Source organism: Ascaphus truei, unplaced genomic scaffold (genome assembly GCF_040206685.1).
Source record: "Ascaphus truei isolate aAscTru1 unplaced genomic scaffold, aAscTru1.hap1 HAP1_SCAFFOLD_673, whole genome shotgun sequence".
Lineage (NCBI taxonomy): Eukaryota > Metazoa > Chordata > Amphibia > Anura > Ascaphidae > Ascaphus > Ascaphus truei.
In genome coordinates, this window is record NW_027457006.1 from 71,509 (window position 1) to 96,924 (window position 25,416).

The 25,416-nt window shown below is 56.0% G+C and overlaps 1 protein-coding gene across 1 annotated transcript in view; it reads right to left on the reverse strand.

Annotated features, from left to right (window-relative positions):
* Positions 1–25,416, reverse strand: part of DNAH2 (dynein axonemal heavy chain 2) — a gene marked incomplete at its 3' end in the record, with an annotated part of 158,236 nt that overhangs the window by 71,502 nt on the left and 61,318 nt on the right. Inside the window, exons 15-22 of the mRNA XM_075584607.1 lie at positions 24,720–24,866; positions 23,120–23,276; positions 22,011–22,250; positions 18,348–18,536; positions 14,030–14,177; positions 9,157–9,349; positions 8,052–8,252; positions 6,071–6,227 (exon numbers count right to left, since the gene is read on the reverse strand). Of these exons, the coding sequence (XP_075440722.1) occupies positions 6,071–6,227; positions 8,052–8,252; positions 9,157–9,349; positions 14,030–14,177; positions 18,348–18,536; positions 22,011–22,250; positions 23,120–23,276; positions 24,720–24,866 (1,432 nt within the window). The remainder of the gene's footprint in view (positions 1–6,070; positions 6,228–8,051; positions 8,253–9,156; positions 9,350–14,029; positions 14,178–18,347; positions 18,537–22,010; positions 22,251–23,119; positions 23,277–24,719; positions 24,867–25,416) is intronic.

Sequence of the window (25,416 nt, forward strand, 5' to 3'; positions counted from 1 at the left end):
AATATGATGTATGGATTCCTGGCAGTGATGGGGTTGGGTAGTCCCTATAATATGATGTATGGATACCTGGCAGTGATGGGGTTGGGTAGTCACTATAATATGATGTATGGATCCCTGGCAGTGACGGGTTGGGTAGTCCCTATAATATGATGTATGGATACTTGGCAGTGATGGTGTTGGGTAGTCCCTATAATATGATGTATGGATACCTGGCAGTGACGGGGTTGGGTAATCCCTATAATATGATGTATGGATACTTGGCAGTGATGGTGTTGGGTAGTCCCTATAATATGATGTATGGATACCTGGCAGTGACGGGGTTGGGTAGTCCCTATAATATGATGTATGGATCCCTGGCAGTGACGGGGTTGGGTAGTTCCTATAATATGATGTATGGATCCCTGGCAGTGATGGGGTTGGGTAGTCCCTATAATATGATGTATGGATCCCTGGCAGTGATGGGGTTGGGTAGTCCCTATAATATGATGTATGGATACCTGGCAGTGATGGGGTTGGGTAGTCCCTATAATATGATGTATGGATACCTGGCAGTGACGGGGTTGGGTAGTCCCTATAATATGATGTATGGATCCCTGGCAGTGATGGGGTTGGGTAGTCCCTATAATATGATGTATGGATACCTGGCAGTGACGGGGTTGGGTAGTCCCTATAATATGATGTATGGATCCCTGGCAGTGATGGGGTTGGGTAGTCCCTATAATATGATGTATGGATCCCTGGCAGTGATGGTGTTGGGTAGTCCCTATAATATGATGTATGGATCCCTGGCAGTGACGGGGTTGGGTAGTCCCTATAATATGATGTATGGATCCCTGGCAGTGACGGGGTTGGGTAGTCCCTATAATATGATGTATGGATACCTGGCAGTGATGGGGTTGGGTAGTCCCTATAATATGATGTATGGATCCCTGGCAGTGACGGGGTTGGGTAGTCCCTATAATATGATGTATGGATACCTGGCAGTGATGGTGTTGGGTAGTCCCTATAATATGATGTATGGATCCCTGGCAGTGACGGGGTTGGGTAGTCCCTATAATATGATGTATGGATCCCTGGCAGTGATGGGGTTGGGTAGTCCCTATAATATGATGTATGGATCCCTGGCAGTGACGGGGTTGGGTAGTCCCTATAATATGATGTATGGATACCTGGCAGTGATGGTGTTGGGTAGTCCCTATAATATGATGTATGGATCCCTGGCAGTGATGGGGTTGGGTTGTCACTATAATATGATGTATGGATACTTGGCAGTGATGGTGTTGGGTAGTCCCTATAATATGATGTATGGATCCCTGGCAGTGATGGGGTTGGGTTGTCACTATAATATGATGTATGGATACTTGGCAGTGATGGGGTTGGGTAGTCCCTATAATATGATGTATGGATACCTGGCAGTGACGGGGTTGGGTAGTCCCTATAATATGATGTATGGATCCCTGGCAGTGACGGTGTTGGGTAGTCCCTATAATATGATGTATGGATACCTGGCAGTGACGGGGTTGGGTAGTCCCTATAATATGATGTATGGATCCCTGGCAGTGACGGGGTTGGGTAGTCCCTATAATATGATGTATGGATACCTGGCAGTGACGGGGTTGGGTAGTCCCTATAATATGATGTATGGATCCCTGGCAGTGACGGGGTTGGGTAGTCCCTATAATATGATGTATGGATCCCTGGCAGTGACGGGGTTGGGTAGTTCCTATAATATGATGTATGGATACCTGGCAGTGACGGGGTTGGGTAGTCCCTATAATATGATGTATGGATACCTGGCAGTGACGGGGTTGGGTAGTCCCTATAATATGATGTATGGATCCCTGGCAGTGACGGGGTTGGGTAGTTCCTATAATATGATGTATGGATACCTGGCAGTGACGGGGTTGGGTAGTCCCTATAATATGATGTATGGATACCTGGCAGTGATGGGGTTGGGTAGTCCCTATAATATGATGTATGTATACCTGGCAGTGACGGGGTTGGGTAGTTCCTATAATATGATGTATGGATCCCTGGCAGTGATGGGGTTGGGTAGTCCCTATAATATGATGTATGGATCCCTGGCAGTGACGGTGTTGGGTAGTCCCTATAATATGATGTATGGATACCTGGCAGTGATGGGGTTGGGTAGTCCCTATAATATGATGTATGGATCCCTGGCAGTGATGGGGTTGGGTAGTCCCTATAATATGATGTATGGATACTTGGCAGTGATGGTGTTGGGTAGTCCCTATAATATGATGTATGGATACCTGGCAGTGATGGTGTTGGGTAGTCCCTATAATATGATGTATGGATACCTGGCAGTGACGGGGTTGGGTAGTTCCTATAATATGATGTATGGATCCCTGGCAGTGACGGGGTTGGGTAGTCCCTATAATATGATGTATGGATACCTGGCAGTGACGGGGTTGGGTAGTCCCTATAATATGATGTATGGATACCTGGCAGTGACGGGGTTGGGTAGTCCCTATAATATGATGTATGGATCCCTGGCAGTGATGGGGTTGGGTAGTCCCTATAATATGATGTATGGATACCTGGCAGTGATGGGGTTGGGTAGTCCCTATAATATGATGTATGGATCCCTGGCAGTGACGGGGTTGGGTAGTCCCTATAATATGATGTATGGATCCCTGGCAGTGATGGTGTTGGGTAGTCCCTATAATATGATGTATGGATCCCTGGCAGTGATGGGGTTGGGTAGTTCCTATAATATGATGTATGGATACCTGGCAGTGATGGGGTTGGGTAGTCCCTATAATATGATGTATGGATACCTGGCAGTGATGGGGTTGGGTAGTCCCTATAATATGATGTATGGATCCCTGGCAGTGATGGGGTTGGGTAGTCCCTATAATATGATGTATGGATACCTGGCAGTGACGGGGTTGGGTAGTCCCTATAATATGATGTATGGATACCTGGCAGTGATGGGGTTGGGTAGTCCCTATAATATGATGTATGGATCCCTGGCAGTGATGGGGTTGGGTAGTCCCTATAATATGATGTATGGATCCCTGGCAGTGATGGGGTTGGGTAGTCCCTATAATATGATGTATGGATCCCTGGCAGTGATGGGGTTGGGTAGTCCCTATAATATGATGTATGGATCCCTGGCAGTGATGGTGTTGGGTAGTCCCTATAATATGATGTATGGATACCTGGCAGTGACGGTGTTGGGTAGTCCCTATAATATGATGTATGGATACCTGGCAGTGATGGGGTTGGGTAGTCCCTATAATATGATGTATGGATCCCTGGCAGTGATGGGGTTGGGTAGTCCCTATAATATGATGTATGGATACCTGGCAGTGACGGGGTTGGGTAGTCCCTATAATATGATGTATGGATACCTGGCAGTGATGAGGTTTGGTAGTCCCTATAATATGATGTATGGATCCCTGGCAGTGATGGGGTTGGGTAGTCCCTATAATATGATGTATGGATACCTGGCAGTGACGGGGTTGGGTAGTCCCTATAATATGATGTATGGATCCCTGGCAGTGATGGTGTTGGGTAGTCCCTATAATATGATGTATGGATACCTGGCAGTGACGGGGTTGGGTAGTCCCTATAATATGATGTATGGATACCTGGCAGTGATGGTGTTGGGTAGTCCCTATAATATGATGTATGGATACCTGGCAGTGACGGGGTTGGGTAGTCCCTATAATATGATGTATGGATCCCTGGCAGTGATGGTGTTGGGTAGTCCCTATAATATGATGTATGGATCCCTGGCAGTGATGGGGTTGGGTAGTTCCTATAATATGATGTATGGATACCTGGCAGTGATGGGGTTGGGTAGTCCCTATAATATGATGTATGGATCCCTGGCAGTGATGGGGTTGGGTAGTCCCTATAATATGATGTATGGATCCCTGGCAGTGACGGGGTTGGGTAGTTCCTATAATATGATGTATGGATCCCTGGCAGTGATGGGGTTGGGTAGTCCCTATAATATGATGTATGGATCCCTGGCAGTGATGGTGTTGGGTAGTCCCTATAATATGATGTATGGATACCTGGCAGTGACGGGGTTGGGTAGTCCCTATAATATGATGTATGGATCCCTGGCAGTGACGGGGTTGGGTAGTCCCTATAATATGATGTATGGATACCTGGCAGTGATGGGGTTGGGTAGTCCCTATAATATGATGTATGGATCCCTGGCAGTGATGGGGTTGGGTAGTCCCTATAATATGATGTATGGATACCTGGCAGTGACGGGGTTGGGTAGTCCCTATAATATGATGTATGGATACCTGGCAGTGATGGGGTTGGGTAGTCCCTATAATATGATGTATGGATCCCTGGCAGTGATGGGGTTGGGTAGTCCCTATAATATGATGTATGGATCCCTGGCAGTGATGGGGTTGAGTAGTCCCTATAATATGATGTATGGATACTTGGCAGTGATGGTGTTGGGTAGTCCCTATAATATGATGTATGGATACCTGGCAGTGACGGTGTTGGGTAGTCCCTATAATATGATGTATGGATCCCTGGCAGTGATGGGGTTGGGTAGTCCCTATAATATGATGTATGGATCCCTGGCAGTGATGGGGTTGGGTAGTCCCTATAATATGATGTATGGATACCTGGCAGTGATGGGGTTGGGTAGTCCCTATAATATGATGTATGGATCCCTGGCAGTGATGGGGTTGGGTAGTCCCTATAATATGATGTATGGATACCTGGCAGTGACGGGGTTGGGTAGTCCCTATAATATGATGTATGGATACCTGGCAGTGATGAGGTTTGGTAGACCCTATAATATGATGTATGGATCCCTGGCAGTGATGGGGTTGGGTAGTCCCTATAATATGATGTATGGATCCCTGGCAGTGATGGGGTTGGGTAGTCCCTATAATATGATGTATGGATCCCTGGCAGTGATGGTGTTGGGTAGTCCCTATAATATGATGTATGGATACCTGGCAGTGACGGGGTTGGGTAGTCCCTATAATATGATGTATGGATCCCTGGCAGTGATGGGGTTGGGTAGTCCCTATAATATGATGTATGGATCCCTGGCAGTGACGGGGTTGGGTAGTCCCTATAATATGATGTATGGATCCCTGGCAGTGACGGGGTTGGGTAGTCCCTATAATATGATGTATGGATCCCTGGCAGTGATGGGGTTGGGTAGTCCCTATAATATGATGTATGGATACCTGGCAGTGATGGGGTTGGGTAGTTCCTATAATATGATGTATGGATACCTGGCAGTGACGGGGTTGGGTAGTCCCTATAATATGATGTATGGATACTTGGCAGTGATGGTGTTGGGTAGTCCCTATAATATGATGTATGGATACCTGGCAGTGATGGGGTTGGGTAGTCCCTATAATATGATGTATGGATACTTGGCAGTGACGGGGTTGGGTTGTCACTATAATATGATGTATGGATCCCTGGCAGTGACGGGGTTGGGTAGTCCCTATAATATGATGTATGGATACTTGGCAGTGACGGGGTTGGGTAGTCCCTATAATATGATGTATGGATCCCTGGCAGTGATGGGGTTGGGTAGTTCCTATAATATGATGTATGGATACCTGGCAGTGACGGGGTTGGGTAGTCCCTATAATATGATGTATGGATACCTGGCAGTGATGGGGTTGGGTAGTCCCTATAATATGATGTATGGATACCTGGCAGTGACGGGGTTGGGTAGTCCCTATAATATGATGTATGGATACCTGGCAGTGACGGGGTTGGGTAGTCCCTATAATATGATGTATGGATACCTGGCAGTGATGGGGTTGGGTAGTCCCTATAATATGATGTATGGATACCTGGCAGTGATGGTGTTGGGTAGTCCCTATAATATGATGTATGGATCCCTGGCAGTGATGGGGTTGGGTAGTCCCTATAATATGATGTATGGATACCTGGCAGTGATGGGGTTGGGTAGTCCCTATAATATGATGTATGGATACCTGGCAGTGATGAGGTTTGGTAGTCCCTATAATATGATGTATGGATCCCTGGCAGTGACGGGTTGACTTCCTGCAGAGTAGGACATCGCGTGGTCACTTACCGTCTCCTCCACAACGACCTCGTACTTCTCCAGGATGGCAAACTGCTCGTGGATGGGGGGTATTTGACTCTCTACCTTGGGAAGCTCACTTTGGAGCGTATCATAGAGCTGCAGGCTCTGAGCAAGCTCCTCCAGGGTCTGCGGGGGCTTCACCACTCTGAGGGGCAGAGGGGCAGGGGGGCGAGAGGTCCGAGAGAAGAAGAAGAGAGAGGAGACGGGGGGGGAGAGAGAGAGAGAGACATATGAATACTTTTGAGGTCCTTCTAGAAAGCTTTCAGAGCCCTGCAGAGTATCACGTGTCCCTCAAGTTAGGTATGAGGAGCAGCCCCGTGTCCCTCAGGTTAGGTAGGAGCCCCGTGTCCCTCAGGTTAGGTAGGAGCCCCGTGTCCCTCAGGTTAGGTAGGAGCTCCGTATCCCTCAGGTTAGGTAGGAGCTCCGTGTCCCTCAGGTTAGGTAGGAGCCCCGTGCCCCTCAGGTTAGGTAGGAGCTCCGTGTCCCTCAGGTTAGGTAGGAGCCCCGTGTCCCTCAGGTTAGGTAGGAGCCCGTGTCCCTCAGGTTAGGTAGGAGCTCCGTGCCCCTCAGGTTAGGTAGCAGCCCCGTGTCCCTCAGGTTAGGTAGGAGCTCCGTGTCCCTCAGGTGAGGTAGGAGCTCCGTGCCCCTCAGGTTAGGTAGGAGCCCCGTGCCCCTCAGGTTAGGTAGGAGGGGCAGCTCCGTGTCCCTCAGGTTAGGTAGGAGCCCCATGCCCCTCAGGTTAGGTAGGAGCCCCGTGTCCCTCAGGTTAGGTAGGAGCCCCGTGTCCCTCAGGTTAGGTAGGAGCCCCGTGTCCCTCAGGTTAGATAGGAGCCCCGTGTCCCTCAGGTTAGGTAGGAGCCCCGTGTCCCTCAGGTTAGGTAGGAGCCCCGTGTCCCTCAGGTTAGGTAGGAGCCCCGTGTCCCTCAGGTTAGGTAGGAGGGGCAGCCCCGTGTCCCTCAGGTTAGGTAGGAGCCCCGTATCCCTCAGGTTAGGTAGGAGTCCCGTGTCCCTCAGGTAAGGTAGGAGCCCCGTGCCCCTCAGGTTAGGTAGGAGCCCCGTGCCCCTCAGGTTAGGTAGGAGCCCCGTGCCCCTCAGGTTAGGTAGGAGCCCCATGCCCCTCAGGTTAGGTAGGAGCCCCGTGCCCCCTCAGGTTAGGTAGGAGCCCCGTGTCCCTCAGGTTAGGTAGGAGCCCCGTGTCCCTCAGGTTAGGTAGGAGCCCCGTGTCCCTCAGGTTAGGTAGGAGCCCCGTGTCCCTCAGGTTAGGTAGGAGCCCTGTGTCCCTCAGGTTAGGTAGGAGCTCCGTGTCCCTCAGGTTAGGTAGGAGCCCCGTGTCCCTCAGGTTAGGTAGGAGCCCCGTGTCCCTCAGGTTAGGTAGGAGCCCCGTGTCCCTCAGGTTAGGTAGGAGCCCCGTGTCCCTCAGGTTAGGTAGGAGCCCCGTGTCCCTCAGGTTAGGTAGGAGCCCCGTGTCCCTCAGGTTAGGTAGGAGCCCCGTGTCCCTCAGGTAAGGTAGGAGCCCCGTGCCCCTCAGGTTAGGTAGGAGCCCCGTGTCCCTCAGGTTAGGTAGGAGCCCCGTGCCCCTCAGGTTTGGTAGGAGCCCCGTGTCCCTCAGGTTAGGAAGGAGCCCCGTGTCCCTCAGGTTAGGAAGGAGCCCCGTGTCCCTCAGGTTAGGTAGGAGGGGCAGCCCCGTGTCCCTCAGGTTAGGTAGGAGCCCCGTGTCCCTCAGGTTAGGTAGCAGCTCCGTGTCCCTCAGGTTAGGTAGGAGGGGCAGCCCCGTGTCCCTCAGGTTAGGTAGCAGCCCCGTGTCCCTCAGGTTAGGTAGCAGCTCCGTGTCCCTCAGGTTAGGTAGGAGCCCGTGCCCCTCAGGTTAGGTAGGAGTCCCGTGTCCCTCAGGTTAGGTAGGAGCCCCGTGTCCCTCAGGTTAGGTAGGAGCCCCGTGTCCCTCAGGTTAGGTAGGAGCCCCGTGTCTCACCTGTCCGCGTTGTCCCTCAGGTAAGCGTGCAGCTCCATGAGTTTCCCCGTTGCCATGTGGCTGAGCAGGCCGGTGAACTTGTTCTGCCATTCGTTGCAGTGCTGCACCAGCGCAAACTTCAGCTGGCTGCAGTCCAACAGCACAAACTGGATGTTCAGCACCGTCTCTTCCTTCTGAACGTTGTTAGCCACCTCCGTGTACCTGGGGGGAGCGCGGTTACTGCTCCGTCTGCCCATTGGTCTCTCCGTCTGCCCATTGGTCTCTCCGTCTGCCCATTGGTCTCTCCGTCTGCCCATTGGTCTCTCCGTCTGCCCATTGGTCTCTCCGTCTGCCCATTGGTCTCTCCGGCTGCCCATTGATCTCTCCGTCTAACCATTGATCTCTCCGTCTAACCATTGATCTCTCCATTTGATCTCTCCTTCTGCCCATTGATCTCTCCTTCTGCCCATTGATCTCTCCGTCTGCCCATTGATCTATCCGTCTGCCCATTGATCTCTCCGTCTGCCCATTGATCTCTCCGTCTGCCCATTGATCTCTCCGTCTGCCCATTGATCTCTCCGTCTGCCCATTGATCTCTCCGTCTGCCCATTGATCTCTCCGTCTGCCCATTGATCTCTCCGTCTAACCATTGATCTCTCCGTCTGCCCATTGATCTCTCCGTCTGCCCATTGATCTCTCCTTCTGCCCATTGATCTCTCCTTCTGCCCATCGATCTCTCCTTCTGCCCATCGATCTCTCCTTCTGCCCATCCATCTCTCCGTCTGCCCATCGATCTCTCCGTCTGCCCATTGATCTCTCCGTCTAACCATTGATCTCTTTGTCTAACCATTGATCTCTCCTTCTGCACATTGGTCTCTCTCCGTCTGCCCATTGGTCTCTCTCCGTCTGCCCATTGGTCTCTCTCTGTCTGCCCATTGGTCTCTCTCTGTCTGCCCATTGGTCTCTCTCCGTCTGCCCATCGGTCTCTCTCCGTCTGCCCATCGGCCACTCTGCCCATCGGTATGCCTGTCTCTCTGTGTATCCACCCATCCCTCCCTCCATGAATTCAGTGCCCCCAGGTTACGCCCCCTAATCCCACACGAGAGTAGGGGCAAGGGAGTCTCACCGAGCAATGTCCGCATCAAAGGATGACACGGGGGGGTTGAGTCGCTGGTAGCGCCTGATGAACGAGTCTTTGTTGATCTCCCAGATCTCTCGGTACGAGTCCCAGGTCTTCAGGTAATTCTGCAGGTGGGTGGCGTTGGCAGCCATCCCCCCGCTGATCTGAGCTTGGATCTTCTTGATCTCCTCATCCCGCTCTGTAGGAGGGGGGAGAAGGATTGATGGAGTAATCTCATCACCCTGCACCCTCAGTGGTGCTTGCAATGACATGGTGAGGAGCAACATTAAGTCTGCGGGGTGTGAGGAACAGCAGGAAGTCTGCGGGGTGTGAGGAACAGCAGGAAGTCTGCGGGGTGTGAGAGGAGCAGCAGGAAGTCTGCGGGGTGTGAGAGGAGCAACAGGAAGTCTGCGGGGTGTGAGGAACAGCAACAGGACGTCTGCAGGGTGTGAGGAACAGCAGGAAGTCTGCGGGGTGTGAGAGGAGCAGCAGGAAGTCTGCGGGGTGTGAGAGGAGCAGCAGGAAGTCTGCGGGGTGTGAGAGGAGCAGCAGGAAGTCTGCGGGGTGTGAAAGGAGCAGCAGGAAGTCTGCGGGGTGTGAGAAACAGCAGGAAGTCTGCGGGGTGTGAGAAACAGCAGGAAGTCTGTGGGGGGTGTGAGGAACAGCAGGAAGTCTGCGTGGGGTGTGAGGAACAGCAGGAAGTCTGCGGGGGGTGTGAGGAACAGCAGGAAGTCTGCGGGGTGTGAGGAACAGCAGGAAGTCTGCGGGGTGTGAGAGGAGCAGCAGGAAGTCTGTGGGGGGTGAGAGGAGCAGCAGGAAGTCTGCGGGGTGTGAGAGGAGCAGCAGGAAGTCTGCGGGGTGTGAGGAACAGCAGGAAGTCTGTGGGGTGTGAGGAGCAGCAGGAAGTCTGCGGGGTGTGAGGAACAGCAGGAAGTCTGCGGGGTGTGAGAGGAACAGCAGGAAGTCTGCAGGGTGTGAGGAGCAGCAGGAAGTCTGCAGGGTGTGAGGAACAGCAGGAAGTCTGCGGGGTGTGAGAAACAGCAGGAAGTCTGCGGGGGTGTGAGAGGAACAGCAGGAAGTCTGCGGGGTGTGAGAGGAGCAGCAGGAAGTCTGCGGGGTGTGAGAGGAGCAGCAGGAAGTCTGTGGGGGGTGTGAGGAACAGCAGGAAGTCTGTGGGGGGTGTGAGGAACAGCAGGAAGTCTGCAGGGTGTGAGGAACAGCAGGAAGTCTGCGAGGGGTGTGAGGAGCAGCAGGAAGTCTGCGGGGTGTGTGAGGAACAACAGGAAGTCTGCGGGGTGTGAGGAACAGCAGGAAGTCTGCGGGGTGTGAGGAACAGCAGGAAGTCTGCAGGGTGTGAGGAACAGCAGGAAGTCTGCGGGGGTGTGAGAGGAGCAGCAGGAAGTCTGCGGGGTGTGAGGAACAGCATGAAGTCTGCGGGGGTGTCAGAGGAACAGCAGGAAGTCTGCGGGGTGTGAGGAGCAGCAGGAAGTCTGCGGGGTGTGAGAGGAGCAGCAGGAAGTCTGCGGGGTGTGAGAGGAGCAGCAGGAAGTCTGCGGGGTGTGAGGAGCAGCAGGAAGTCTGCGGGGTGTGAGAGGAGCAGCAGGAAGTCTGCGGGTGTGAGAGGAGCAGCAGGAAGTCTGCGGGGGGTGTGAGGAGCAGCAGGAAGTCTGCGGGGGGTGAGGAACAACAGGAAGTCTGCGGGGTGTGAGGAACATCAGGAAGTCTGCGGGGTGTGAGGAACAGCAGGAAGTCTGCATGGTGTGAGGAACAGCAGGAAGTCTGTGGGGGGTGTGAGGAACAGCAGGAAGTCTGTGGGGGGTGTGAGGAACAGCAGGAAGTCTGCAGGGTGTGAGGAACAGCAGGAAGTCTGCGGGGTGTGAGGAACAGCATGAAGTCTGCGGGGGTGTGAGAGGAGCAGCAGGAAGTCTGCGGGGTGTGAGGAACAGCATGAAGTCTGCGGGGGTGTGAGAGGAGCAGCAGGAAGTCTGCGGGGTGTGAGGAACAGCAGGAAGTCTGCGGGGGTGTGAGAGGAGCAGCAGGAAGTCTGGGGGGTGTGAGAGGAGCAGCAGGAAGTCTGCGGGGTGTGAGGAACAGCAGGAAGTCTGTGGGGGGTGTGAGGAACAGCAGGAAGTCTGCGGGGGTGTGAGGAACAGCAGGAAGTCTGCAGGGTGTGAGGAACAGCAGGAAGTCTGCGGGGTGTGAGGAACAGCATGAAGTCTGTGGGGGGTGTGAGGAACAGCAGGAAGTCTGTGGGGGGTGTGAGGAACAGCAGGAAGTCTGCAGGGTGTGAGGAACAGCAGGAAGTCTGCGGGGTGTGAGGAACAGCATGAAGTCTGCGGGGGTGTGAGAGGAGCAGCAGGAAGTCTGCGGGGTGTGAGGAGCAGCAGGAAGTCTGCGGGGGGTGTGAGGAACAACAGGAAGTCTGCGGGGTGTGAGGAACAGCAGGAAGTCTGCGGGGTGTGAGGAACAGCAGGAAGTCTGCATGGTGTGAGGAACAGCAGGAAGTCTGTGGGGGGTGTGAGGAACAGCAGGAAGTCTGTGGGGGGTGTGAGGAACAGCAGGAAGTCTGCAGGGTGTGAGGAACAGCAGGAAGTCTGCGGGGTGTGAGGAACAGCATGAAGTCTGCGGGGGTGTGAGAGGAGCAGCAGGAAGTCTGCGGGGTGTGAGGAACAGCATGAAGTCTGCGGGGGTGTGAGAGGAGCAGCAGGAAGTCTGCGGGGTGTAAGGAACAGCAGGAAGTCTGCGGGGGTGTGAGAGGAGCAGCAGGAAGTCTGCGGGGTGTGAGGAACAGCAGGAAGTCTGTGGGGGGTGTGAGGAACAGCAGGATGTCTGCGGGGGTGTGAGGAACAGCAGGAAGTCTGTGGGGGGTGTGAGGAACAGCATGAAGTCTGCGGGGTGTGATAGGAGCAGCAGGAAGTCTGCAGGGTGTGAGGAACAGCAGGAAGTCTGTGGGGGGTGTGAGGAACAGCAGGAAGTCTGTGGGGGGTGTGAGGAACAGCAGGAAGTCTGTGGGGGGTGTGAGGAACAGCAGGAAGTCTGTGGGGGGTGTGAGGAACAGCAGGAAGTCTGCGGGGGGTGTGAGGAACAGCAGAAAGTCTGTGGGGGGTGTGAGGAACAGCAGGAAGTCTGTGGGGGGTGTGAGGAACAGCAGGAAGTCTGCGGGGTGTGAGAAACAGCAGGAAGTCTGCGGGGTGTGAGAGGAGCAGCAGGAAGTCTGCGGGGTGTGAGGAACAGCAGGAAGTCTGCGGGGTGTGAGGAACAGCAGGAAGTCTGCGGGGTGTGAGGAACAGCAGGAAGTCTGCGGGGTGTGAGGAACAGCAGGAAGTCTGCGGGGTGTGAGGAACAGCAGGAAGTCTGCGGGGTGTGAGGAACAGCAGGAAGTCTGCGGGGTGTGAGGAACAGCAGGAAGTCTGCGGGGTGTGAGGAACAGCAGGAAGTCTGCAGGGTGTGAGAGGAGCAGCAGGAAGTCTGCGGGGGGTGTGAGGAACAGCAGGAAGTCTGCGGGGTGTGAGGAACAGCAGGAAGTCTGCGGGGTGTGAGAGGAGCAGCAGGAAGTCTGCGGGGGGTGTGAGAGGAGCAGCAGGAAGTCTGCGGGGGGTGTGAGAGGAGCAGCAGGAAGTCTGCGGGGTGTGAGGAACAGCAGGAAGTCTGCGGGGTGTGAGGAACAGCAGGAAGTCTGCGGGGTGTGAGGAACAGCAGGAAGTCTGCGGGGTGTGAGGAACAGCAGGAAGTCTGCGGGGTGTGAGGAACAGCAGGAAGTCTGCAGGGTGTGAGAGGAGCAGCAGGAAGTCTGCGGGGTGTGAGAGGAGCAGCAGGAAGTCTGCGGGGGGTGTGAGGAACAGCAGGAAGTCTGCGGGGTGTGAGGAACAGCAGGAAGTCTGTGGGGGTGTGAGGAACAGCATGAAGTCTGCGGGGTGTGATAGGAGCAGCAGGAAGTCTGCGGGGTGTGAGAGGAGCAGCAGGAAGTCTGCGGGGTGTGAGGAACAGCAGGAAGTCTGCGGGGTGTGAGGAACAGCAGGAAGTCTGCGGGGGGGGAGGAACAGCAGGAAGTCTGCGGGGTGTGAGGAACAGCAGGAAGTCTGCGGGGTGTGAGGAACAGCAGGAAGTCTGCAGGGTGTGAGAGGAGCAGCAGGAAGTCTGCGGGGGGTGTGAGGAACAGCAGGAAGTCTGCGGGGTGTGAGGAACAGCAGGAAGTCTGCGGGGTGTGAGAGGAGCAGCAGGAAGTCTGCGGGGGGGGTGAGAGGAGCAGCAGGAAGTCTGCGGGGGGTGTGAGAGGAGCAGCAGGAAGTCTGCGGGGTGTGAGAGGAGCAGCAGGAAGTCTGCGGGGGGTGAGGAACAGCAGGAAGTCTGCGGGGTGTGAGGAACAGCAGGAAGTCTGCGGGGGGTGTGAGGAACAGCAGAAAGTCTGCAGGGTGTGAGGAACAGCAGGAAGTCTGCAGGGTGTGAGGAACAGCAGGAAGTCTGCAGGGTGTGAGGAGCAGCAGGAAGTATGCAGGGTGTGAGGAGCAGCAGGAAGTCTGCGGGGTGTGAAAGGAGCAGCAGGAAGTCTGCGGGGGGTGTGAGGAACAGCAGGAAGTATGCAGGGTGTGAGGAGCAGCAGGAAGTATGCAGGGTGTGAGGAGCAGCAGGAAGTATGCAGGGTGTGAGGAGCAGCAGGAAGTCTGCGGGGTGTGAAAGGAGCAGCAGGAAGTCTGCGGGGGGTGTGAGGAACAGCAGGAAGACTGCGGGGGGTGTGAGGAACAGCAGGAAGTCGTGTCGGATGTGCAGCGGCAGGTGTGTGTGCGTGAGTAGCAGCATGCATGCGTGTCGGGTGTGCAGTGGCAGGTGGGTGTGTGTGTGAGTAGCAGCACGCATGCGTGTCGGGTGTGCAGCCGCTCACCCACGATAGTGCAGATGGGTTCACGCTGGGACTTCTTCCGGGTCAGCAGGTCAGGCAGGCGCCTGAATGTGGACACGGTGACGATAATTTGCGCACAGATGTTGTTCACGATGTTTGCGAGCTGCACCAAAGTGGGAGAGAACTCCACCTGGGGGGGTGGGGGGGGGGAGAACATATATATATATATATACAGATGGGGGAGTTGTGCTGATGCTGTATTACTGCAAGTGACCATGCTAGGTAAAAGCCATATTTGAATGCTGTTTTCTGTCTACCCGTAATGAAATTAAGCGTTGACACATAGGCAGGGAACACCCTGTGTAGAAAACCATCTGTTTGAATGTGCCTCAGATGTGCTAATTAAGCAGACAGAACCACACTGTCAGGTGACTGTTTAGGCCCATATAAACCCAGGTAGAACAGCTTTAGTCTGCATGCAGCACATATCCAAGTGGCACATTATAAGTGGCAGGACTACTGAACAACTGAAGTTCAAAAGAAGTGAAGAAGTGGACACCCCATCTGGCCCTGATTCCTGCATTTGAACTACGCTGGAAAGGAGGATGTCATCAATACCAGACTGCATCATTACTGCTGTGATGCTGCCTTTACCATTTATATTTGCTGTGACTTCACTTCTTCTCAAATTATGCACTTCTTTTTACCAGCCTCAGTATGTCTCAAACTCTATTCATATATCTCCATCTCTCCTTCCTTCCCCACTTCTCTGTTCACATGAACTCTTTTCTTACCTGCGCCCTCTGACACCACACAGCTATATCCCCTGCACTAAAAAACACCCCTACAAATCATCCTCACACATTCTCTTTCTATCCATGCTTCTCCTCCTTGCTTCTGGGGATATCTCTCCCAATCCTGGTCCCTGCCTTATTTCTACTTGCTCTCGTCCTCGCCTCCCACATGCAACTTCTACTCCTTCTGGTGTTAACCCCTCCAACCTCATACCCATCCCCTGCCACCCTCCCTCCTCTCTCCCTTTCTCCTGTGCCCTTTGGAATGCTCGCTCCCTCACTAACAAGTTCCTCTCTGTGCTTCTTTCTCTCACTTCTTTCTCTCTCACTCTCTGCTCCCATTGGAAGCTGCCCTCTCTTATGGTGGCCTTTCCTTCTCCCACACTCCGCTGATGGCAGGGGTGGAGGCGTGGGGCTCCTGCTCTCCTCTCTCTGCCGTTACCGAACCCTTCCTATTCCTCCATCTTTTGCTTTTCCCTCTTTTGAAACTAGGAAACAACAACCGTGTAGGAGCTCCAAGAGTATAGGTGAGTGATGCCAGGCAGGGCAAAATCAATAGTAAATAATGAATGGAGTTGACACCGGGAATAAGGGTTGAAAGACTGTGATGATAATAACCAAACGCTTAGTGAAGGGTTAAGCAAGAGAGGGCTAATACATTGGGGACAACGAGACACTCACTCAGTCTCCCTAGCCCTGGCCAAATCATGCCCGGTGTGGAGTCCACGCGACTCACAAGGGATCACCGCTCTGCTCTCCCTCCTTCCAGCTCCAGTCCTGACGCTGTTAGAGAAGCGTCTCCCTCTGTGTCTGCAGCTGCATCTGCATCCGGTGGTGAACGCTGATCCTCTCACGTGATAGCAGAGAAGGGGAAGGATCGGTGGTCCAACTGGTGAGTTCTTACCTTTTTTTGTGGAGCGGATGGACCACCGATCCTTCCCCTTCTCTGCTTTCCCTCTTTTGAGGCTCACACTGTCCAGATCTTCTCTCCTCTCCCTGTCCACGTGGTGGTCATCCATCGCCCACCTACCTCTACTCATCCCCCTTCTGCCTTTCTCTCTCACTTTGAATCCTGGCTCTCCTTCTTCCTCTCCTCAGACCCCCCTGTTCTTCTCCTTGGGGACTTCAATTGCCACATTGATGACCCCTCTCTCCCTTGGGCTTCCCGCTTTCTCTCTCTAACCTCTTCTTTTGGCCTTCAACAGTGGACTGCAGCCAGCACCCACAAGGATGGCCACTACTTAGACCTGGTTTTCACTAAAAACTTCTCTCTCTCCGATTTCTCCGTTTCCTCTCTCTGACCATCACCTCATTCTCTCTATCTCGCTTCTCCGCTTCTCCACCTCCATCTACCCCCCGGTTCTGCAGAAACCTGCGCTCTATTCACTTACCCGACTTTGAGTCCACTTTTCACTCCTCCCTCTCCTCTCTCAGCTCTGCTACAGACCCCGACAACCTGGTTAGGAACTACAACTCTGCCTTGCCCTTCTCTCTTGATCTACATGCTGGCTTCCTATCAAATCCCGCATCTCACACTCCATTCTTCTCCTCACTTTTAAAGCTTTACACTCCTCTGCCCCTCCTTACATCTCAGCCCTAATTTCTCGCTATGCACCATCCAGACTCTTGCGTTCTTCTCAAGGATGTCTTCTTTCTACCCCCTTTGTATCTAAAGCCCTCTCCCGCCTTAAACCCTTCTCACTGACTGCCCCACACCTCTGGAATGCCCTTCCCCTCAGTACCCGACTAGCACCCTCTCTATCCACCTTTAAGACCCAGCTTAAGACACACCTGCTTAGCGAAGCATATGAATAGCACTGTGGATATTCTGAACACATGATACACAAAGCTTGGCCCCCTGCAGACGCACTTACCAGAACTCCCTCCTACTGTCTCTGTACGTTCTCCTTACCTACCAATTAGACTGTAAGCTCCTCGGGGCAGGGACTCCTCTTCCTTAATGTTATGTTTATGTCTGAAGCACTTATTCCCATGACCTGTTATTTATATTATCTGTTAATTATTTGATTACCACATGTATTACTACTGTGACGTGCTATGTGCATTAATGGCGCTATATAAATAAAGACATACAATACAATACTGGGGTGTGCAGTGTGATAGAGCAGCGCTCAGGTTCACTCTGCCCCTTTGTATAATCATCCTGTACTCTGCATATTGTGTGCTGTATCCCTCCCCCATCATCATCATCTCCCCACCTCTCCTCCCCCATCATCATCTCCTCACCTCTCCTCCCCCATCATCATCTCCCCACCTCTCCTCCCCCATCATCCTCTCCCCACCTCTCCTCCCCCATCATCGTCTCCCCACCTCTCCTACCCCCATCATCGTCTCCCCACCTCTCCTCCCCCATCATCACCTCCCCACTTCTCCTCCCCATCATCGTCCCCCCACCTCTCCTACCCTCATCATCGTCTCCCATCTCTCCTCCCGCCCCATCATCTCCCCACCTCTCCTCCCCATTATCGTCTCTGTACCTTTCCACCCCCAACATCACCTCCCCACCTCTCCTCCCCCATCATCGTCCCCCCACCTCTCCTACCCCCATCATCGTCTCCCCACCTCTCCTCCCTCCCTCATCGCCTCCCCACCTCTCCTCCACCCACATCATTGTCGTCCCCCCACCTCTCCTCCCCCATCATCATCTCCCCACCTCTCCTCCCCCATCATCATCTCCCCACCTCTCCTCCCCCATCGTCTCCCCACCTCTCCTCCCCATCATCATCTCCCCACCCCCATCATCCTCTCCCCACCTCTCCTCCCCCATCATCGTCTCCCCACCTCTCCTCCCCATCATCGTCTCCCCACCTCTCCTACCCCCATCATCGTCTCCCCAGCTCTCCTCCCGCCCCATCATCTCCCCACATCTCCTCCCCATCATCACCTCCCCACTTCTCCTCCCCATCATCGTCCCCCCACCTCTCCTACCCCCATCATCGTCTCCCCATCTCTCCTCCCGCCCCATCATCTCCCCACCTCTCCTCCCCATTATCGTCTCCCCACCTCTCCACCCCCAACATCACCTCCCCACCTCTCCTCCCCATCATTGTCCCCCCACCTCTCCTACCCCCATCATCGTCTCCCCACCTCTCCTCCCTCATCGCCTCCCCACCTCTCCTCCACCCACATCATTGTCGTCCCCCCACCTCTCCTTACCCATCGTCTCCCCACTTTTAATTCACTCTATTATATCCCCTCGTTGCACACACTACTGCATCCGAGTTGCACACTCCCCACCTTGCACACTCCCCCGCCCCGCCTCGCACACTCCCCCGCCTCGCACACTCCACACGCACATCCCCCGCCTTGCACACTCTGCACCTCTCACACACCTGCCCCCCCCCCCGCCTTGCACTGTCCCAGCCCACCACCTTGCACTCACCCGCCCCCACCTCGCACACTTCCACCCCTGCCCACTATCGCCCCCTCTCGCACATTCCCCGCCCTGTCCCGCCTTCCTTCTCTTCGCGCCGTTCTCTTCCTGCCTCCTTGTCTGTCCCTCCCAGTCCCCTCTCCTCCTCCCCCGTGCTCTCGCCCTCCCGTACCTGGGCGGTGGACCCCGGGAAGTCATTCTGCAGGGTAACCATGACCCTGAAGAGCGGGTTGGGGCCGGTCTTGTTGTCTCCGTTGATGGCTTTGGAAAGTTCCTGCAGGGAATGCTTCACGTTCAGCCTGAAGGCCTCTTCCAGCAGCCGGTCCATCGTCTCCGTGTAGCTCATCCAGTGCTGCTGCACCTGCAGAGGTCACACTGACCGGTCAGAGCACGGAAACGCTGCACGCTGACCGGTCACAGCACAGACACACCGCACACTGACCGGTCACAGCACAGACACACCGCACACTGACCGGTCACAGCACAGACACACCGCACGCTGACCGGTCACAGCACTGACACACCGCACGCTGACCGGTCACAGCACAGACACACCGCACACTGACCGGTCACAGCACTGACACACCGCACACTGACCGGTCACAGCACAGACACACCGCACACTGACCGGTCACAGCACTGACACACCGCACACTGACCAGTCACAGCACTGACACACCGCACACTGACCGGTCACAGCACTGACACACCGCACACTGACCAGTCACAGCACTGACACACCGCACACTGACCGGTCACAGCACTGACACACCGCACACTGACCGGTCACAGCACTGACACACCGCACACTGACTGGTCACAGCACAGACACACTGCACACTGACCGGTCACAGCACTGACACACCGCACACTGACCAGTCACAGCACTGACACACCGCACACTGACCGGTCACAGCACTGACACACCGCACACTGACTGGTCACAGCACTGACACACCGCACACTAACCGGTCACAGCACTGACACACCGCACACTGACCGGTCAGAGCACGGAAACGCTGCACGCTGACCCGTCACAGCACAGACACACCGCACACTGACCGGTCACAGCACAGACACACCGCACACTGACCGGTCACAGCACTGACACACCGCACACTGACCGGTCACAGCACTGACACACCGCACACTGACTGGTCACAGCACTGACACACCGCACACTAACCGGTCACAGCACTGACACACCGCACACTGACCGGTCACACCACAGACACACCGCACACTGACCGGTCACAGCACTGACACACCGCACACTAACCGGTCACAGCACTGACACACCGCACACTAACCGGTCACAGCACTGACACACCGCACGCTGACCGGTCACAGCACAGACACACCGCACGCTGACCCGTCACAGCACAGACACACCGCACACTGACCGGTCACAGCACTGACACACCGCACACTGACCGGTCACAGCACTGACACACCACACACTGACCAGTCACAGCACTGACACACCGCGCACTGACCGGTCACACCACAGACACACCACGCACTGACCGGTCACAGCACAGACACACCACGCACTGACCGGTCACAGCACTGACACACCGCACACTGACCGGTCACACCACTGACACACCGCACACTGACCGGTCACAGCACTGACACACCGCACACTGACCGGTCACAGCACAGACACAGCGCACACTGACCGGTCACAGCACAGACACACCGCGCACTGACCGGTCACAGCACAGACACACCACGCACTGACCGGTCACAGCACAGACACACCACATACTGACCGGTCACAGCACAGACACACCACGCACTGACCGGTCACAGCACAGACACACCACGCACTGACCGGTCACAGCACAGACACACCGCACACTGACCCACCGCACACTAACCGGTCACAGCACTGACACACCGCACACTGACCGGTCACAGCACAGACACACCGCACACTGACCCGTCACAGCACTGACACACCGCACACTAACCGGTCACAGCACTGACACACTGCACACTGACCGGTCACAGCACTGACACATCGCACACTGACCACGCACTGACCGGTCACAGCACAGACACACTGCACACTGACCGGTCACAGCACTGACACACCGCACAAAGACCGGTCACAGCACTGACACACCACGCACTGACCGGTCACAGCACAGACACAGCGCACACTGACCGGTCACAGCACAGACACACCGACCAGTCACAGCACTGACACACCGCACACTGACCGGTCACAGCACAGACACACCGCACACTGACCGGTCACAGCACAGACACACCACGCACTGACCGGTCACAGCACAGACACACCGCACACTGACCGGTCACAGCACAGACACACCGCACACTGACCGGTCAAAGCACAGACACACCACACACTGACCGGTCACAGCACTGACACACCGCACACTGACCGGTCACAGCACAGACACACCGCACACTGACCGGTCACAGCACTGACACACCGCACACTGACCGGTCACAGCACAGACACACCGCACACTGACCGGTCACAGCACTGACACACCGCACACTGACCGGTCACAGCACTGACACACCGCACACTGACCGGTCACAGCACAGACACACCGCACACTGACCGGTCACAGCACTGACACACCGCACACTGACCGGTCACAGCACAGACACACCGCACACTGACCGGTCACAGCACAGACACACCACGCACTGACCGGTCACAGCACAGACACACCGCACACTGACCGGTCACAGCACAGACACACCGCACACTGACCGGTCACAGCACAGACACACCGCACACTGACCGGTCACAGCACAGACACACTGTGACAACACACACTAACCAGTCATAATATTGACAAAATATTGACCAGTCACAGACACCGTGTGACACCACTCACACACTCGCACTCACACACGCACACACGCACACACGCACACACTCACACACTCACACACTCACACACTCACACACTCACACACTCACACACACTCCTCTAAACACACAACTGGACTAATCTGTCTGACTAGATTGTAAGCTCTGTGGGCCAGGGGTCCCCACTCTTTACCTTCTGATATTTAAAGCCCAGAGCACTGGGAGGCCGAGCCTTGCCCCAAGAGCTTACAATCCCAGGTCTAGAACCCCACACACTGGGAGGCCGAGCCTCGTCCCAGGAGCTCACAATCCGAGATCTAGAACCCGATGTGCCGGGAGAACCGAGCCTTGTCCCAAGAGCTTACAATCCCAAATCTAGAACCCGATGTGCCGGGAGAACCGAGCCTCGTCCCAGGAGCTTACAATCCCAGATCTAGAACCCGATGTGCTGGGAGAAACAAGCCTCGTCCCAAGAGCTTACAATCCCATATCTAGAACCCTATGTGCTGGGAGAACCGAGCCTCGTCCCAAGAGCTTACAATCCCATATCTAGAACCCGATGTGCTGGGAGAACCGAGCCTCGTCCCAAGAGCTTACAATCCGAGATCTAGAACCCGATGTGCCGGGAGAACCGAGCCTCGTCCCAAGAGCTTACAATCCCAAATCTAGAACCCGATGTGCCGGGAGAACCGAGCCTCGTCCCAGGAGTTTACAATCCCAGATCTAGAACCCGATGTGCTGGGAGAACCGAGCCTCGTCCCAAGAGCTTACAATCCCAGATCTAGAACCCGATGTGCTGGGAGAACCGAGCCTCGTCCCAAGAGCTTACAATCCCAGATCTAGAACCTGATGTGCTGGGAGAACCGAGCCTTGCCCCAAGAGCTTACAATCCCAGATCTAGAACCCGATGTGCCGGGAGGACCGAGCCTCGTCCCAAGAGCTTGCAGCCTCGCCTGGAGAGCTTGCTTAGACTGGTACCTCCGGCCCGTCCCCCTTGAAGACCTCGTAGGTCTCCCTCATGACGCCGCAGAGCTCCTGGTGGAGGCCCTGCAGGCGGATCAGCGAGCTGCGCCGGTGCTCCTCCTGCACCCCCTGGAACTCCAGCTCCCGGAACACCCGCTTGCCGTCCGTGTGGAGGAGCAGCGCGTCGCTGATCTGGCCGGCGCAGCGAGAGATGCTCCGGTTAGCGGCCTTGTAATTGTCCACCATCTGCTGGACCTGCGGTGGGGGGGGGGGGGGGGAGAGGGGAGTGAGGGGGAGAGATGAGGGGGACACAGCACAGGGGAAGAGATATGAGGGGGAGGGGGGGAGTGAAGGCGAGGGGGGAGTGGGAGGGGGGAGTGAAGGCGAGGGGGGAGTGGGAGAGATGAGGGGGAGGGGAGGAGTGAGGAGGAGTGAGGGGGACACAGCACAGGGGAAGAGATATGAGGGGGAGGGGGGGAGTGAACGCGAGGGGGGAGTGGGAGAGATGAGGGGGAGGGAGGAGTGAGGAGGAGTGAGGGGGAGGGAGAGAGGGAGTGAAGGCAAGGGGGGAGTGGGAGAGATGAGGGGGAGTGGGAGAGATGAGGGGGAGGGTAGGAGTGAGGATAGGAGTGAGGGGGAGTGAGGGGGAGGGAGGGGGGGAGTGAAGGCAAGGGGGGAGTGGAGAGATGAGGGGGAGTGGGAGAGATGAGGGGCAGGGTAGGAGTGAGGAGAGGAGTGAGGGGGAGTGAGGGGGGGAGTGAAGGCGAGCAGGGAGTGGGAGAGATGAGGGGGACACGGCACAGAGGAAGAGATACGAGGGGGAGTGGGAGAGATGAGGGGGATGCGGCACAGAGGAAGAGATACGAGGGGGATTGAAGGAGGGGGCAGGAGAGGGAGAATGAGGGGCAGATGTGGGGGACGCGGCACAGAGGAAGAGATACGAGGGGGATTGAAGGAGGGGGCAGGAGGGGGAGAATGAGGGGCAGATGTGGGGGACGCGGCACAGAGGAAGAGATACGAGGGGGAGTGAGGGGGGTGGGTGAGGGGGGTACTATACAGAGGAGGGGAGCAGGGGAGAGACCCACGAGGGAGGAGGGTTGGGGGGGGTGTTAGAGAGATGTCACCTTGCTAGCATGCCGCAGACACTCGTTGATGAAGAGGTTCGACGCTCCCTTCGATGACCAGTGTAACTTGGTCAGTCCCGGCTGGATCTTCTTATCCAGGAAGCGGATTCTCTCTCTGAACAAACCCCGCTCCTCCGGGGTCAGAACTGCAATGATCCTGCACGGTGACACAGACAGGAGGGAGCCATGAGCCTGTCCCTCCCCCCGCAGGGTGACACAGACAGGAGGGAGCCATGAGCCTGTCCCTCCCCCCGCAGGGTGACACAGACAGGAGGGAGCCATGAGCCTGTCCCTCCCCCCGCAGGGTGACACAGACAGGAGGGAGCTATGAGTCTGCCCCTCCCCCCGCAGGGTGACACAGACAGGAGGGAGCTATGAGTCTGTCCCTCCCCCGCAGGGTGACACAGTGACACAGACAGAAGGGAGCTATGTGTCTGCCCCTCCCCCCGCAGGGTGACAGTGACACAGACAGAAGGGAGCTATGAGTCTGTCCCTCCCCCCGCAGGGTGACACAGTGACACAGACAGAAGGGAGCTATGAGACTGTCCCTCCCCCCGCAGGGTGACACAGTGACACAGACAGAAGGGCGCTATGAGTCTGTCCCTCCCCCGCAGGGTGACACAGTGACACAGACAGAAGGGAGCTATGAGCCTGTCCCTCCCCCCGCAGGGTGACACAGTGACATAGACAGGAGGGAGCTATGAGTCTGCCCCTCCCCCCACAGGGTGACACAGTGACACAGACAGAAGGGAGCTATGAGCCTGTCCCTCCCCCGCAGGGTGACACAGACAGGAGGGAGCTATGAGCCTGTCCCTCCCCCCGCAGGGTGACACAGTGACATAGACAGGAGGGAGCTATGAGTCTGCCCCTCCCCCCACAGGGTGACACAGTGACACAGACAGAAGGGAGCTATGAGCCTGTCCCTCCCCCGCAGGGTGACACAGTGACACAGACAGAAGGGAGCTATGAGCCTGTCCATCCCCCCGCAGGGTGACACAGTGACACAGACAGAAGGGCGCTATGAGTCTGTCCCTCCCCCCGCAGGGTGACACAGTGACACAGACAGAAGGGAGCTATGAGTCTGTCCCTCCCCCCGCAGGGTGACACAGTGACACAGACAGAAGGGAGCTATGAGCCTGTCCCGCCCCCCGCAGGGTGACACAGTGACACAGACAGAAGGGAGCTATGAGTCTGTCCCTCCCCCCGCAGGGTGACACAGTGACATAGACAGAAGGGAGCTATGAGTCTGTCCCTCCCCCCGCAGGGTGACACAGTGACACAGACAGAAGGGAGCTATGAGCCTGCCCCTCCCCCCGCAGGGTGACACAGACAGAAGGGAGCTATGAGTCTGTCCCTCCCCCGCAGGGTGACACAGTGACAGACAGAAGGGAGCTATGAGTCTGTCCCTCCCCCCGCAGGGTGACACAGTGACACAGACAGAAGGGAGCTATGAGCCTGCCCCTCCCCCCGCAGGGTGACACAGACAGGAGGGAGCTATGAGCCTGTCCCTCCCCCCGCAGGGTGACACAGACAGGAGGGAGCCATGAGCCTGTCCCTCCCCCCGCAGGGTGACACGGGGACAGTGGGTGACCCTCCTCACCTGTTGTAGGCCCTCACCACCAGCAGTACGTTCTCCCGCAGGGATCGGAGGTCTTCCCTCCGCTGATAAACCTCCAGCACAAAGTGCGGGATCTCAAACATCAGCAGGTCCCAGTAATAAATCTCTACAAACATCTTCAGCAGGAACCTGCAGGGGAGGCACACCATCACACACCGCACACACCATCACACACCATCACACACCGCACGCACCATCACACACCGCACGCACCGTCACACACCGCACGCACCATCACACACCGCACGCACCGTCACACACCGCACGCACCATCACACACCGCACACACCATCACACACCGCCCGCACCATCACACACCGCACACACACACACCGCACATACCATCACACACCGCACGCACCATCACACACCGCACGCACCATCACACACCGCCCGCACCATCACACACCGCCCGCACCATCACACACCGCCCGCACCATCACACACCGCCCGCACCATCACACACCGCCCGCACCATCACACACCGCCCGCACCATCACACACCGCACGCACCATCACACACCGCACACACCATCACACACCGCCCGCACCATCACACACCGCACACACCATCACACACCGCACGCACCATCACACAGAGAAGACTGACACACCATCACAAACCGCCCGCACCATCACACACCGCCCGCACCATCACACACCGCCCGCACCATCACAC